We start from the raw sequence: 18,336 nt of genomic DNA, 5'->3' as shown, positions 1-18,336 counted from the left end.
CTTCAGTCATGTGTGGAACCCCCTCAATTTCAGAGGCTCAAGCTAAATGCTGGAAATCTCCTTCCATCAGCTTTCCCTCCTGAGATGTCAGTACTTACGATTCCTAGCACATCAGTACCCTGCCAAGTGCAGCACTAGCTCTCTGCATTATTAGGGTGAGGGGCGCATATTGCAGCAACAAATGTGAATCTATGCTTGTCTCAAAGGGTAGTGAACCTGTGGAATTCTTTATCACAGAGGGCTATCGAGGCTAGGTCATTATGTATACTCAGGGCTGAGACAGATAGATTTATGACTTGTAATGCAATTAATAGTTATAGGTGAAAGGCAGGAAAGCTATTTAACTGAATGGTGGAGGAGGCTTGATATGCTCTATCATCTACTTCTGTTTCTACATCACATGGTCTTATGTAAACAGTCTTGAAGCAGTGTCAATCACATCAGTAAATATCTTGGGTTTTGTAGAATGGGGTGATATGCATGCTAGCCTTCTATTTCTGGGAGGGAAATGAATAAACATGAATGGTGTTTCTCTACTCTTTCGCACATTATGTTAAGAAAACTTCTGTGATACAAAAACCATCGTTTTCACTCATTATCACCTGAAACTTAGCTACGTGTCCCATGTTTATATGTGCATACAGACCTGGTGATTTTCAAGTGTCTGTAATTTCAAAAACAGTTTAAATCCACTAGATTTTATCTTGGACCATGAATGTGTTTCCAGTATTCTCATGTGTTTTTTGAGGGACCGGACATTTGTGCAGCTTTAACTCTGCTTAAAGAACTGAATAAAAGCTGATCGTGTCTTCCTTTTAGAGATTCCTTAGTTATTTTGCAATAATAGGAGGTCATATTTGCACTATCCCCGTGAAGAGGTCAACATTTATTGAGGAATGTGGGGAATTGAATAAATCAATTACTGTTATAATTTTACAACCTTACCAGATATTTCTCCGGCACTGCCCATGAGCAACTACATCAAAATGTGATCACACACAATACCTGACAATGTAATTTTGTCCAAAGTTATTTAGAAAAACCTTGTAAGAAAATATTTTGCTAAGTGGTGGAGAATGAAATGCTGGATGCAGAGGTTGATGGGGTGATATGCGGAGTTGGTGGGGTGATATGTAAGGACCAGGGGGATTCTGTCCTTATTTTTGTTGGAGGGGAGGGGTTTTCGGAAGTGGCGGAGAATGACCATCTACAATCCGACCCCACGACCAAAGACACCACCTACAATCCAACTGCACGACCAAGGAGATATTTCCCTCCCCACCCCTATTTGCCTTTTGTAGGGACCGCTCACTCCATGACTCCCTCGTCTGCTCCACACTCCCCACTAACCCCACCACACCCGACACCTTTCCCTGCAAACGCAGGAAGTGCTACATCTGCCCCTACACCACCCCCCTCACCTCCATTTGGTGGCCAAAGCAAACCTTTCATATCAGTCAGGGGATCACCTCTACATCCGCCAACTTGGTCTACTGTATCTGCTGCTCCTAATGTGGCCTTCTCTACATTGGTGAGACCAAGTGTAGACCCAGAGACCATTTTGTAACCCACTTCCGGTTACCAACCATTTTAACCCCCCATCCCAGAGTGACATGTCCATCCTGGGCCTCCTCCAGTGCCACAATGACACCGCACACAAGCTGAAGGAGCAATACCTCATATTCCACCTCAGGAGTCTACAGCCTAAACATGGAATTCACCAGTTTTAAAATCTCCCCGCCCCCGGCCTCATCCAATGTCCAACCCTCCCTCTCATCCCTATCGCCTTGACCTGACACAACCTGTCCATCTCCTCTCCCACCTATCCCACTGACCAATCCCCACCACTCTCTACCTGCACTCACCCATCACCATCCCACCTACCTTCCTCTATTTATTTCCCAGCTCCCTTCCCCCTCCCCATTTCTGAAGAAGGGTCCCGACCCGAAACATCAACTTTCCTGCTCCTCTAATGCTGCCTGACCTGCTCTGTTCCTCCAGCTCCACAATGTGTCATCTCCACACATACATGTCCACTTTGGCCCTTGAAAGGTCCTATTCTCTCTCTAGCTATTTTTTTTTCCTTTAATACACTTAGAAGGATCTCTTTGGATTCACCCTAATCTTCTCAGCCAAAGCTAAGTCATCTCCCCTTTTCAACTTCCTAACTTTCGTCTTTAGTAAACTCCTGTATCCCCTACGTACCTCTAGGGACTCCCTGATCCCAGCTGCCTGTACCTGAGCCATGTCTCCTCCATTTTTCTGGTCAAAGCCTCACTATCTCATCATCCAGGGTTCCTTACTCCTGCCAACCTTGCCCTTCACTCTTGCAGGAACATATAGACCTTAAACTCTAGCTATCACACTTTTAAAGGCCTCCCACTTGCCAGAGGTCCTTTTGCCTGCAAACAAACTATTCCAATCAACCCCTGCAAACTCCAGTTATCCATCAAAATTCGCCTTGTCCCAATTTAGAACTTGAACCTGTGGACCAGTTTTGCCCCTCTCCATAACTATTTTAAAATTAATAGAACTATGGTCACTGGTCCCAAAGTGCTCCCCCAATGGCATCTCTGTCACCTGTCCTGCCCTATTTCCCAAGAGTAGGTTGAGTTTTGCCCCTTCCCGAGTAAGACCCTCTATATACTGCTTGAGAAAACTTTCCTAAACATACTGAACAAATTCCACCCCATCTAACTTAACACTATGGCAGTCCCAGTCTATGTTAGGAAAATTAAAATGTCCTACTATGACAACCCTATTTCTCCAGTAAGTCTCCCCAGTCTCCCTGCATATTTATTCCTCTAATTCCCATTGACTATTTGGGGGGCCTCTAGTGCAATCCCAATAATGTCACCCTCCCCTTCTTATTTCTTAGTTCCACCCACAAAGCCTCACTAAATGATCCCTCAGTTATTTCATCTCTAACGAGGCTGTGATACTCCCCTTAATCAAAAATGCAACACCTCTCCCCTCTTTCCTCCACCTCCGTCCTGCCTAAAGCTTCTGTACCCTGGTACATTGAGCTGCCAATCCTGTCCTTCCCTTTGTCATATTTCTGTAATGGCTATAATATCATATTCCCACAGAACTATCCACACACTGAGTTCATCGGTCTTACCAGTCAGCCCTCTTGCATTGAAATAGATGCAATTTAAGCCAACAGGCATTCCTCGCTCCCTGTCATGTTCCAGCCTGACCTGTCTCTTCAGCTTGCTATTTCTGATTACTCTATCACCTTCCAGTCTCACACTTGCCACCCTGCTGATCCCACCCTCCCTGCTGTTGATGATCCCACCCTCCCTGCCGTTGATGATCCCAGCACCCCCTGCCAATTTAGTTTAAACCCTCCCTTGTAGCACTAGCAAATCCGCCTACCAGGACAGGTGCAACTCTTTAACAGGTCATCTCTGCCCCAGAAAAGATCCCAATGATCCAGGAATCTCAAGCCCTGCCCCCTGCACCAATTCTTTAGTCACACATTCATCTGCCATATCCTCCTGTTCTTACCCTCACTGGCATTTGGCACTAGAAGTAATCTGGAGATTACCACTGTTGAGGTCCTGGTTTTAAACTTTTCTCCTAGCTCACTAATCACTCCACAGGACCTCATCCCTATTTCTACCTGTGTCATTTGTGCCAATGTGCACAATGACTTCTGGCTGCTCACCCTCCCCCTTGAGAATGTTCTGCAGCCGCTCTGAGACATCCTGAACCCTGGCACCTGGGAGGCAACACACCATCCTGGATTCCCACTTACAGCCACAGAATATCCTGTCTGACCCCTAACCTTCGAGTACGTACTCAGAACCTTCAGGCTCACCAGCTTTGAAACTTAGATTGAAATTGTGAATCAAGTTTACGCAAAAAGTTCAAATTAAATATCAACAGAAATAAAAACATAAATGCTGGAGTCTTAGACAACAAGGTGTGGAGCTGGATGAACACAGCAGGCCAAGCAGCATCAGAGAAGCAGGAAAGCTGACATTTCGGGTCTGGACCCGTCTGCTTTCCTGCTCCTCTAAATGCTGCTTGGTCTGCTGTGTTCATCCAGCTCTACACTTTATTATCTCAGATTCTCCAGCATTGGCAGTTCCCACTATCTCTGAATGCTGGAGTCTTATAGCATCTGTGCAAACAGAAACAGCGTTAGCAGTGATCTTTCATCAGAATGTCAGTATACTAAGTTCCAATTTGTTAAATAACATTTACCCTTGTGGAATAACTGCACAGAGGCCAGTATCCCATCACCAAGTCACTCTTTATTTACTTGTACACAGTACAGGCCAGCCAGCTCGGAGTCAGTTACCTATACAGAGGACATCTAATTTCCTCATTATATTGGCCAGCCTGGGCTTTACTGATTGGCCCATGCTAACAACCCCAATCAACAACCTCATAGTCAATATGGTCAACCTGGTTCCAAGCACTACACCTTGCCATCATGAAAAGATAAACTTGGCTACCTTAGATGAAACTGACATTATAAGTTAAACTTGAGGTTTCACCTTTCCAAGTTTTCATGTAATCACCTTCAAACACATTTTAGTTATTGATGCCTCACCATAATACAGAGTTGCAGCAGGTGTATGGAAACAGAGTCGGAGTATGGCGTAGAGATAGAAGATTTAAAGGAGTTGAGAGCATGTGGGAAATTGAGTTGATGCCATAAGATCAGCCATGGTCATAGTGAATGGTGGAGCAGGTTTGAAGGGTTGTCTGACCTTCTGACCCTATTGCTTTATAGTCTTTTTTGTATCAATTCAAAAATAATTGCCGTGCTTATTGCGAGCATTCAAAATGAAGTCAGTGTGGTTTGCGTGGAGCTGTATGTTGTACTCTTGGGCAAATCTAGCTGATGATATCCAGGGCTGCAACCAAATCTACTCTTTTCTTGAAAAACTGTAGGGTTAAACATGCATTCTCACAAAATAATTAGGCATGCAATTCCACATCGCTTGCGAGCCAAATTGGTTAATGATGAAGTGAAGCAGTTTTTGTACATTCGTATGCTCATGCGTATATTGCAGCAATGTTTGTCTCCTTTGTTCTATGAACAGTATTTGAATTTTAAAGAGTTGCAATTATCATCCATAACTGCATTTATCATGTGTTTGCTGACTTGAATAATGAAAAATTCTATTCTGATTTCCTATATCCCAGTTGCAAGTTAAGAGAAACATACAAAATAGGAGCATGAGTCGGCCATTTGACCCATTAAGCCTGCTCCACCATTCAATGCGATCATGACTTATCTTAAGACTTCGACTATATTTTCTTTCACAATTCCCAGCTCCTTCAAATCTTTAGGAGGAAAAAAAAACCTGTCTGTCTCAGCCTTAAATATATCCAATGAAATTAGAATAATCTTGTGTCTGGTGGCATTGGTTTTTTTCAAACTTCAATACTTCCATCAGAAAAGGTACTACAATGTTAATTATTCATCCAACATTGCAACTAAGAACAGCACATTTGAAATTATTATAATTTTTGAAAATAAAAATACAAAGGCATGTTGACGTGTAACATCAGTATCTACTTCGTAGATTTTATTTAAATGATGCTCAATCAGTTTTTTTATTCATTTGTTCATGGGATGTGGGTATTGCTGGCTAGGTCAGCATTTGTTGCCTATCCCGAACAGCCCAGAACGCAGATTTCTGTGGGTCTGGAGTCACATTTAGGCCAGACCAGGTAAAGATGCAGATTTCATTCTCTAAAGGACATTCGTGAAACGAGTGCATTTTCACAACATTCAATAGCGGTCACATGGTTACATTATTTTATTCTATTTATTCTGTAACTTATTGAATTTAATTTTCATGGTGTGATTCAAACCTATGTCCTTAGAACATTGGACTGGGGCTGCTAGTCCAGTGGCATTAGCGCTATGCCAATACCTCCCTTCAGTTATCCTTTTTGAAATTAGTTGCAAGAAAATGGAGTACAGTAGTTACAACACTCTACATTCCATCCAAACAGAACCCCTCAGAAGAGGGGAGGGAAGAAAAGCGAATAAAGAGTTAAGGGAGGGGTGCGCTGTCAGGACAGCTGAAGGCATTGCTGCCAATGGCAGAATGAAAGGAAAGGGGGCTGCACAAAAGGCAAGATGGAATGAAGGGTGGGAGAGAGTTTGGGTGATCGTAGAGAGGGTCACAACCATCAGAAGAGACGGAAATATGAAGCCTTTAACATAAACATAAGAGTTTCAATTTTGAAACATCAGGTTTTTCTCTATTCTCCATACTTCATTGTACATTGGTATTTTATCTCAAATTTGGATTTTGAAGAAAATAAGTTACAAAAGGAGAACTAGTTCAGTTTCATCCCACTGTTCAACTATTTGATACATTAAACAGAAATTAAGGGTGGCAATGAAGCAGTTTATGCCAGTTAGCAAAAGCTCAAATAAATTTCAGCATTTTAATCATTTTAACTTTTTATTCCTCACTGCCTCCCCACCCAGAGCCACCACAAGCATATTTACTTAAAGATTGCAATTAAGGTTCCAAAGACATTTTTAAAAATTAATTCAAAAGGCTTGGACTTCATGGTTGAGCCAATATTTATTGGCCAACCTTAACTGCCCTAATTATGAGCTATCTAATTGAACCACTACAGTTCATTTGTTTGGAGTAATGCATAACCTTGTTCATGTCAGAGTTGCAAGATATCGTCCCAGCAACGGAAGGAACAGCAATAAACTTCCAATTCAAGATGGCAAGTGGCTTGGAGAGAAGCTTGCAGATGGTGGTGTTCCCACATATCTACTGCCTTTGTTCTTCCACATGGTTGCGGTTGAGAGCTTGGAAGGTACTGTTACAGGAACCTTGGTGAACTTTTACGTGCACCTTTGTATACTGTATATATTGTTGCTCCTGTGCTTCAGAGGTGAATGGAGTGAATGCTTATGGATGTAGCACCAATTAAGCGGGTTGTTTTGTCCTGGACGGTATTAAGCTTCTTGAGTGTTGTTGGAGCTAGACTTGTCCAGGCAACTGGGAGCATTCATTGCACTCCTGCTTTGTGCTTTGTAAAATGGTGGACAGGCTTTGAGGAGTCAAGAGGTGAGTTACTTGCAAACAGGATTTCCAACCTCTGACCTGCTAATGTAGCCAGAGTATTTATACAGCTATCAGTTCAACTTCTGGTTGTTGGTAGCGCCCATATTTGATACTGGCGTTTCAGCAATGTTAATACAACTGAATATCAAAGAAAGATAGTTACTGTCTTGCACTTGTGTGGCGCGAATGTTACTTTCCACTCGTCAGCCAAAAACAAGATATTGTCCAGGTATTGCAGCATTTGCCCATGGACAGTTTCGGTATCTGAAGAGCTGTGAATGATGCTGAACGCTATACGGTCATCAGTAAACATTCCCAATTCTGACAATTAAAATGGAGGAAAAGTCATTGACGGAGCAGCTGAAGATAGTTGGGCCTAGGATACAACATTAAGGTACCCTGCAGTGATTTCCTGGAGCTGAGATGACAAACCTCCAACAACCACAATCATCTTCCTCTGTGTTTGACACAATTCTAAAAAGTTCCCCTGCTTCCCATTGACTCCAGTTTTGTTAGGACTAGTTGATGCCACACTTGGTCAAGTGCAGCTGAAATGTCAAGGGCAAACCTTCACACTCTCACCTTTCCTCTGGAATTAAATTTTTTGTCCATGTTTGAGCCAAGATTATAAACAGTTTAAGAGCTAACTGGCCCTGGTGGAAACCAATGTGAGCACCAATAAGTAAATTTCATGTGAAGCAAATGCTGCTGCATACTGCTGTTCGTAATATCTTTGATCCTTTGACTGATGAATGAGAGTAGACTAACGGGGTGCTAGTTGACTGGATTGGATTTGTCCTGCTATGTGTATACATGACATACCTGGGCAATTTTACATATTGGCAGGTAGATGCAGGCGTTGTTACTGTAGTGGAACACCTTGGACAGGGGTGCAGAAAGCTTTGAAGCACAAGTTTCCAGTACTATTGCCAGAATGTTGTCAGGGTCCATAGCCATTGTAGTATCCAACGTTTTCAGCTATTTCTTACTATCACGTGGAGTGAATCAAATCGGCTGAAGACTGGTATGTGACATTATAATATAAACATATTATTTAAAATTATATATTAATGCTATCTGAAGAAGGAAACCTTAAAAAAGTCAAACAGAGAAGGCAACATTGCTCCATTACTTTATCAGTCAAGAAAGGAGTTCGTAAGAATGAAAATGGAGTCCCTGAAAACTAAAAGGTAGCCTTGGAAATAAAGAGCAACCTTCGGGGAAAAAAATGTTGACCGACAAAGCTATCTAATGTACTACCATATAGACTGAGCCACATCTAAAATGTTGCACTATGATCCCAAGTTTATTGATCACAGCTGGTGTGATAGTGGGGGCATTATCCTGACCATCAACTTAGAGAAAAAGAAAGGAGAAGGACTCGCCAAGGTTTTGCTCCTGTTGCTCTCCAATGACCCCCAATTCCAACTGTAGATGTGGACATCGGATGAGTTTGGGATTCTTCTGAGTTGTGATGGCCATCATTGCTAAATTGATTGCTGACAGCCTCTGCCAGCGATGTTTGCAGAACAGCAATTTGGTTCAGTTACCAAACAGCAACTAGTACCTTTAGCAGGAAAACGCAGGACAAACCTATGTTTTTGGAAGATAGAGCAAAATTGAGGAGGAAAGATGAAGAGAATAATCAGCGGCAAACTAAAGCTTCTGTTTAAAACAGATCATAGAAAAGATTCTAATAACTTTTCTCTAATTTTTCACCAGCGCACCAATATTAACTATTTCAAGGTTTCCAAATGTCACAAAATATTCTCAATTCTCAGCAATGAGTTAAATCCACTTGTTCCGACTTATAGTTAATAATCTAAAATGCATTATAGTATTTAATAATCAAACCCTGCACAATGGGGCACTTCATTGCCTAGTCATGTTTCATGTAGCAGTATCTAGAACTTGAAATCTGCTCATAAATTTTACCAGCAATTCCTTCACCAGACCTTAACTGATGCTCTTCATTTATTGAGTCAAGTGTCAACCTTGCTTTAGTGAATGCATATTTACCTCTGTCATGTTTTGAGTTAAGCTCTACGCAAGAACTTCCAGCATGCATTCTGGGCAGTACTAAGACAGTAGGATAATTGCTGTCTTTGAGATGACATGATAAACAAAATGCCTGTATCCTCCTCAAACACACAAAAGATTCCATGACACAATTTATAGAGCAGCAAGACTACGTCTCATGTGCAGGACAAAGTTTATACGTCAATGAATATCACTCTTGCTAACAGAATAATCCTGGAGTTGGTTTACAGTTAAAAAAAGCTTTCAAGTAGCACTTTCCACATAACATGCAAAATAATCATGTGCTGGGGAATTTATTAATAAGCTTTATGAACAGAAAATGATGTCAGGCTTTCTGGCTCGCACTATTAGAAACTAGAAATAAAAGGAAGTGGAAGAGTGAAATTGTCAACTGAAACAGTTCCAGCTCAGCAAACAAAGAGACAGATTCAATTTATCTTGGTACATTTAATGATTATACAGTCAAACACCTAGCTGATATCTGAATTCAACCTGGGTTATTTTTAAAGAAAAAAAAGTTACATCAATCAAAAAAAATTTATATTAAAGATTTTAAGTGCTCATTTTGTATTTCTAAACTGGTATTACTTCATTTCTTGGAAAATACAGAACTTCTGAAAATGAAATAAAAATGGAGATTTTTTTGTTGCTTTGGTTAGCATATTTTCCAGACATCAAATCCAAATTATGATGACACTCTTCAGAACAAGACTTAAGAAGCAAAGCCAGAAGATAAACTGACATAAAGCTATGTTTAAAACTGCCTTTAACAACATGCACAGAACAATATTGTCAAGAATATAATTACAGAAAATGAAGGTCAAAACAACCCGGACCAAATTATTTCAAAAGATTCAAATAAAAATCAGAGAGCAATGATGGCTATGATATCATTGAACAGTTATTAGAAGGCAACAAAAGAAATCTGTACAATACAAGAGAAATTGTGGGGAGGGGTAGATTTTATTTGTTCTACTCACCAAAGCGGGCCATTGAATCTGCTTACTTTTTGATCCCTGAGTCTGGTTGGGGTTCTTTCTCTTTGCCCAGACCAGCTGATGTTCCACCAAAAAAATCTTAAAGTCTTCATAAACTTTAACCCACTCACGTTTTTCCCATTCTAGGTCATCAAATTCTACATACACCTAGGGAAAACACAATTAAAAATTAAGCACACTGCTAACATCAATCAATTTACCTACCTTGAAACTGCTGCTGTGGATGGGATGGTTGTTAAGAATCCTAATTGTCAGGAAGAAAGCAAAAATCTCAAACCTTATTGTACTGCAACACAGATTTAGTTTGTTTTTGATCACAAAAAACTCATATTATTCTGTTACTGTCACTACATAAAAAATATACTTTTAAAAAGTAGAGTGATATGGGAATCTTCCTGAGCTATTCCATTTACACTGTGTTAGTTTAACTGCAGTTCACTGTGAAGTTCTCATTTAAAGTACTTATCAAATTTTATAAATGTAAGTTATTTGTGGAAAGTCCACGCTCCCTTCTTGCATTTTATTTTTTAAAACCCTGCAGTGAGCAGTGTATCTGCATTAAAGTTGCATGTCCTTGATGCCGAATTCTAATGTCACAGGTATTGAGAGTCTGGTCTGTCTACTGAACATTTCTGTAGATACTGGTCTGAAACTTCCAACTGATTGCTGACAATGACTGGCAAAACTCCAAATGTTTCTTTTTAAGAAAAAAAAATGAAAGCAATTATCAGAAAAGGCAATTTTCGAAGAGAACAGTGCCAAAAAGCATTGCATTATTTTCCAAGAGTGGCTGAAGACTAGAAACATCTCTCATATTTTTTAGGAATAACACTGGGTTAAAGAAATCATTCACAACGTGGCATAGTTTCCCAAGCCATTGAGAAAACTGTTGTTCTTATGAAATCAATTTTTAGCAAGAAACTAGGGACAGTGAAGAAATAAAGACTTCTCAACAAGTCTGGGTGAAAGTTGTCCTTTTTTTGCCAATGATTAAAGTGGCAAGCTAATTTGGAAGCACAGAGTAAAAAGTCAGTGAAGCACTCATATTGCGGCAAAAGTGAATTCAGTATTTCCCAGTTAAATGTGGGGGTATGTAAGCACTCACAGACCTGTTACTTAAGTTTAAGACTCTTTCTTCATACGTAATCACACAGAAGCAACTCAGAAGTTTAGTTGTCAACACTTAGTTCATTGGCTTTTAAAATTGCTACTTTTTAAGACTAGATTGACCAAGGCATTATCTCCTATATTTCCCACAAAATGTTATTTAAATATTCCTTTGAACGATCATATAAGCTCATCAGTGCAGTGCTTTCGGCAGAGTTAAGTGCAACAAAAGTACAGATTTTCTGATAAATGCTACCATATATCTATGGAATTCGAAGGACTGTAGCTCATAAAAAAGGAGCATTTTCTGTTTATTTTGTGATGCTGTCACTTATTTGGAGCAAATCTGATTTATGAAAAGTTTCAGCCAGCTGCACGCCCAGAACAACGTTTCATAGCAATACGCGCAATTGAGTGAACAGTCTACAAAATCAGAAAATAAATGGAAAATGTCGGTCCTAAATTGACTAGTGTTGATTTAAAAGTCTTTGTTCAGAAACAAATTAGGTTAAATATTCCTTGATGGCATAAATTATTTCTCATGTGCCTGTGTGACTTTGTAAGGCACAACAATAGATGCAAACACTGGACAAAAATTAAAGTTGTGAAATTTGAGACATTATCATCTTGCTAGAAATAAGATCTCTTAAAGCCTGTTTCTGTTCCTCAAATAAATGATTACAACACAAAAGACATCCCACAGTGTAAATCACAACCCAGTTTTAGTTCTGCTGGAAAACACAACCCATGACCAAAAGAAAATCACAGCATATTCCAGAAAACATTGCAAAATAAGTATAACAACATAGCAATTTCTTTCTAATTCAGGTTTAAGTGATGGTTCAGCACTTTGCTGCATTGTTTACACTGCATGACGTAATTTGTCAAAAATAAAGGAACAAATTATTTCAGTCTATATAAATTGGTTTAACAGCAGAGTATCTTTACATTTTTGGAAGCAACAGAAGAGTATGTTGAGGTACCACATATTTGCTTGATTGGCACCACATCCAAAAACATTCACTCTCTCTGCCACCGGTGCTCAGTAGCTGCACAGTCTACTGTCTACAAGGTACATTGCCGAAATCCCCAAGACTCCTTAAACAGCACCTTCCAAACCCATGACCACATCATCTAGAAGGTCAAAGGCAGCAGAAACATGGGAACCTCAAGTTCGCCTCCAAGATATTAACCATGCTAACATGAAGTTTATCATAATTCCTTTACTGTCAGTGAGTTACAATCTTGGAACTCCATCCCTAACACTATGTAGGTGCACCAACACCTAATTGACTGCAGTGATTCAAGGAGCAGTTCATCACTACCTTCAAAAAACTCAAAATAAGTCAGCTAAACATGATAACTCTTTCACAAAATCATGCCATCCTTCCTGATTATCTTGCACTTTTCTAAGTCCACAGCCATAACGTCTTTACTGACTCATTTGAACACCATTCCCAACAGTTGTCAAGATAACTGGTCTCTTGTCTCCTGTTTTCTGTCTCCCTCCCTTCTTGAACAGAGAAGTTACATTTGGTACTTTCCAGTCCAATGAAAGATTGCCCAAATCTAGTGAATTTTCAAATATTAACACAACCTTACTACCTTTTTAGCAATGAATTTTAAGAAGTTGATGAAATCCGTCTGGACCCAGGACCTTGTCAGCCTCCCGTTGGTTTGTTCATTACCTCTTCTCTCATGATTATAATTTTACCAAGTTCCCCTTCCCATTTACTACTGCAATTTTTTTCTATTCCCTATAGTGAAGGCAGAAGCATTATATATGTCCATTTCATTCATTGTTCTTTATTATCTCTGTTAGCTTCCTACTCTCAGTCTCCAGATGACCAATGCTCATTTTACTTATTCTTTTCCTTTTTTAAATACCTGTATACACACTTGCTGTCTGTTTTCACATTTTCAGCAAGTTCTCTCTTATGGCCTAATTTCTTCATGCTGGTTAACCTTAGCCATTCTCTGCCGTTGTTCATATTCTGTTTAATCATTTGACATGCCATATGTTTTTGCACAATTATATGCTTTTTCCTCAGGTTCGACACTTTCCTTCACTTCTTTAGCTAACTACAGAAAATGGGTCCTTTCCTTGAAATGTTAGTCCCCGTGCCGCTATACATCTATTGCCTTGCCTAGTATGCCATTTCATTTCAGCTAGCTCAACTTTCGTATGCACAGTTGGCCTCATTTAAGAATAAAATACTTGTCTTAGATTCACTCATTCCTTTCAAATGTACAATGCAATAATATTGTGATTGCTTGTACCTAGTCCAGTATAACCCGCTCTTTGATAGCTTCTAGAACATGGCTGCTTTCAGAAGCTTATCTCAAAAGATTTCTCTTAACTCCTCACCCAGGCTAGCACTGAATTTAATTTTTACAGATTTCACATAGATTAAAATTTCCCATGACTATTGATCTCCCTTTGTCATAAGCACCCAATAATTCTTGTTGTACACTTCACCCTAGATTGTGCTTCCCGTTAAGGGGCCTGTAGACTTGTAGACCAACCTGATATGTGATTGCCTCTTTCCAACTCCATTCCAAGAGCCCGCAGTGCTACTTTTTTGAGGGTTGATGCCAAGTAAAATTCCAAGTCCACACTAATCTGCCCTGTCAGATCAACGACAACTCACTGCAGATATGCTGGGCTGCACACTAGTCTAGGGGATAGATAAATAGAGACAGTATGGCAGACTTTTAAAGGAGCAGACCACTATCTGTGATTAACTTAAGAGGTGAATGAAAGCAGATAATTGAGCAAAGTTGTGTGGCAGGTTAGATGATTGGACAGAATGTGAGGAGTGGCACTTGGGAAATGTTACCCAAAGGGAATAACAGTGGATAGGCAATGACAAACACCGAAAGACCACGTGAAGGAACTGCAACAATTGTTCATAAAAAGGGAAAGGTAATCCGACCATGGTTAACAAGGAAAATTAGGGATAGTATCATATCCAAGGAAGGGGCATACAAATTGGCCAAAACAGCAACACACGCAAAGATTGGGAGCAGCTCAGATTTCAGCAAAGGACAAAGGGATTGGTATAAAATGGAAAAATAGAGTACAAGAGTCATCTTGAAGGGAATATGCAAACAGATTGTACAAGTTTCTATAGGTTTGTGAAGAAAAAAAATTTGTGAAGACAAACATAGGTCCCTTGCCATCAGAAATAGAAGTCATCATGGAGAACAGACAGATGGCAGACCAATTAAACACATATTTTGACTTGGTCTTCACAAAAGATAAATAAATAATGTTCTAAAAGCATTGGAGAACACATCTAGTGAGTGAGAGAAAATGAAGGAAATCAGTATAAGCAGAGGAATCGTGTTGGGGAAATTGATGGGATTGAAGGCCAATAAATTCCCAACGCCTAACAATCTACATTCCTAAGTATTAAGGAAGTGGCCCTAGAAACACTGGTAGTCATCCTTCAAGATTCTATAGACTCTGGAACAGTTCCTGCAGATTTGTGGAGAGCTAATCTAACCCCACTATTTAAAAAAAAGGAGGTAGAGAAAACACAGGGAAATACAGAATGGTTAGTGTGACATCAGTAATGAGGAAATTGGTAGAGTTAATTATAAAAGATTTAATAGCAGAGGATTTAGAAACAATGACAGGATCAGACAGATCAACATGCACAGATGCAAGGGAAATCATGCTTGACAAACCTACTGGAACTTTTCAGGGGTGTAATGAAGAGAGGTGATATAAAGGAACCAGTGAATGTAGTTTACTTGAACTTTCAGAAGGCTTCCATTAAGGCCCCATTAAAAATTGAAGTGCATGGGATTGGGGGTAGCATCCTGACATGGCTAAAGCATTGGTTGGCAGGCAGAAAAAGAGTAAGATAAACGAGTCATTTTCTGAGTGGCAGACTGGGACTAGTGCTTTTATCCCACCAGTTCACAATGCATTATAATGATTTGGATGAGGAAACTAAATGTACTTATCTCTTAGCTGCTGATGCCACAAAGCTGATTGAGACTGTGAACTGTCAGGAGGACATAATGATGTCTAAATGTGATATGGACAAGTTGAGTGAGTGGACAAATGCATGACAGATGAAGAATAGTGTGGATAAATGTGAGGTTATCCACTGTAGTAAACACAAAGCAGATTATTATCTGAATGGAGATAAATTGGGAAATGGTGAGGTGCAACGACCTGGGTATCCTTGTACACCAGTTGCTGAAAGTAAACATGTAGATGAAGCTGGTAAGGAAGAAGGCAAATCGTATGTTGGCTTTTATAGTGACAGGATTAGCGTACAGGAGCAGAGATGTCCTGCTTCAATTGTACAGGTCCTTGCAAAGGCCACACCCAAAGTATTGAGTGCAGTTTTGGCCTCCTTACCTTAGGAAGGATGTTCTGGCCAAGGGAGCAATGCAACATAGGTTTACCAAACTGTTCTGATGAAAGGTCACCAGACTTGATATGTTAACTCTGCTTTCTTCTCACAGATGCTGCAAGATCTGCTTAGTTTCACCAGCAATTTCTGCTTTTTGTTTCAGATCTCAAGCATCTACCCTTCATTTTTTAAATTCAAATTAAGAATACTTATTTTTAGAAACAATCAATGAATCATTCAGCCTGCAACAGAACTAATTTGGATAGATCAACCTAATTGACACACTTTCGGAGCATATTACTTAATCTCACCTCACTTCAGAAACGTAATTAACTACCTCCTTAGATTTTATACTACATACTTCATTCTTGGCTCTGTGACACCACTCAGTCAGATTGGTGGGATTTGGGCTCCACTCCAGCAACATAAACACAATCTAGGTTGACACTTCAAAGCCTTGCTGATGAAATGCTTATTTTGGGAAAAGCTGTCTTTCAAACGTGCCATTAAACCAAGACTTCATCTTGGCTCCAACAGAATGCAATCAATTTCACAGCACTATTCAAAGAAATGCCAGGGAGTACTCTAAGATTTATCCTTCAAGTAACATCACAGTTTATCTAGTACCTTAACAACAGTGATGACATTTCAAAATTACTTCATCAGCTGTGAGATGCACTGCAACATCCTGGGATGCTGAAAGTCATTACTTAAATGTAAGTTTTTCCTTTCTTATTTTATTCCATAGGTTAATTGCTTTTAAGGCAAAAATGATCCATGTGAATTCTCCCCTATTTCCAAAGTTGCAAATCCGTAAGCAGGATCAGAAAAACAAAATACTATGGATGCTGAAATCTGTTTGAAATATTGAAAATAGTGGAAACTTCAGCAGGTCTGGTAACATCTGAGAGGAGAGAAACAGGTCTAACATTTCAGGTCAATGATCTTTTAGCATAATTAGAAAGGTTTGAGGTCTGACAAGTAAGTGAAAGGGTTGCGGCCGTAAAAGCAAAAAGGGTCTTTGATCAGCTAGAGGTGCAAAAGATGAAGCTTATTCTGGTGGTCCAACACAAAAGGGAGTGGAATGGAACAAGCACAAAAAAGATGCATCTGGAGACAATGTGAATAGCAGCATTATTAGCAGTTGTCATTCAAAAACAAAGAGAAGGAAATAAGAGAAACAAGAGAAAAATAAATTAGCAAAGAAATAGGAAACAAAATGGGGACATTCATTACAACTTGCAAATGTCAAACTCAGACTTGAGTCTAGATACTTTAAGGTGCCCAACTGAAAAATTAGGAACCTGAGTTTGCATTTAGCTTCTTTTGGAAACAGCAAGAGTTCAAATTCACAGATCAGGGCAGGAGGAAAGTAGAGAATTAGAATGACAAATGATTGGAAGTTCAGGGTCACACTTTTCAACTCAATAGTGGTGTTCCACAAAACAGTTACCCATGTGGTCTCCCAAATGTACTACAGACTGCATTTCTTTGAAATATGCACTAACATACAAATTAGAAGGTGTAGGCCATTCAGCCTCTCAATTCTATTCCATCATTCAATGGTTATACAGTCATAGAGTCATAGACATGTACGGCACTGAAACAGACTCTATGGTCCAACTCATCCATGCAGACTAGATATTCTAAATTAATCTAGTCCCATTTGCCAGCATTTGGCCCATATTCATCTAAACCCTTCTCATTCATATACCCATCCAGATGCCTTCTAAATGTTGGAATTGTACCAGCCTCCACCACTTCCTCTGGTAGCTCATTCCATACACGCACCACCCTCTGCGTGGAAAAAGTTGCCCCTTAGGTCCCTTTTAAATTTTTCCCCTCTCACTTAAAACCTACATCCTCTAATTTTGGACCTCCCTACACTGGGGAAGAGACCTTACCCATGTCCCTCATGATTTTATAAACCTCTAAAGGTCACCCCTCAGCCTCCGATGCTCCAGGGAAAATAGCCCCACCTTATTCAGCCTCTCCCTATAGCTCAAACCCTCCAACCCTGGCAACATCCTTGTAAATCTTTTCTGGACCCTTTCAAGTATAACAACATATTTCCTATAGCAGGGAGACCAGAATTGAACACATTAATCTAACTGTAACCTCTAACCCACATTTCTGCCTATCCCTGATAACCTTTCACTTCTTGCTTAACAACTATCTACTTTTGCCTTGTTAAACAAGGGAGTGCAAGCTTATCAGGGATTGGATGGAATATGGATTTGTGTTAACAATGCAATATACTAATTTTAAAGCACGGCAATAAATCACAGCCTCACTTGGAAAGAGCATGGGAGCTTTGGGCAGTAAGAAGGGAAAAGTGCAGATGTTGCATTCTATTGCATTTACAAGGAACATGAGAAGGGGAAATTATGTTGGTGTGATTGAGGGGTCGATCTAGTTGTCTTGGAGGAAACTGCCCTCTGAATATTGAAAAGGGCTTTGAGGATATGTTTTTGGTTGTGTCATGCTGGAGGCAGTGGGCATGATCGATTAATGATCTGTTAAATGCGTGGAAAACAAGGACAAGGACAAGAGGAAACCTGTCATCATTCTGAGAGGAAATGCTGTTACATTACAAGTGCTATAGGCTGCAGCATTTAGAACAAGAGCTTTCATTAAGAAAGTCATCATGATGTCATGAAATTTGACTCAAAGTGACAATCCAACATACTTACATAAAAACCATCCTTCCCTTTTACATCAGCGGTTCCTGCAATGAAAACACTTACAATATTT

General features: G+C 39.9%; 1 protein-coding gene across 1 annotated transcript in view; it reads right to left on the bottom strand.

The window, feature by feature from the left end:
- LOC125485578 (probable JmjC domain-containing histone demethylation protein 2C) overlaps window positions 1-18,336 on the bottom strand; it is a 231,655-nt gene that overhangs the window by 84,646 nt on the left and 128,673 nt on the right. Inside the window, exon 2 of the mRNA XM_048609007.1 lies at window positions 10,085-10,249. Coding sequence (XP_048464964.1) covers window positions 10,085-10,249 — 165 coding nt within the window. The remainder of the gene's footprint in view (window positions 1-10,084; window positions 10,250-18,336) is intronic.

Source organism: Rhincodon typus, chromosome 20, assembly GCF_021869965.1.
Source record: "Rhincodon typus isolate 14 chromosome 20, sRhiTyp1.1, whole genome shotgun sequence".
NCBI classification, from domain to species: Eukaryota; Metazoa; Chordata; class Chondrichthyes; order Orectolobiformes; family Rhincodontidae; genus Rhincodon; species Rhincodon typus.
The sequence above is the reverse complement of the archived record's forward strand: the minus strand, read 5'-3'. Positions and strand labels throughout refer to the sequence as shown.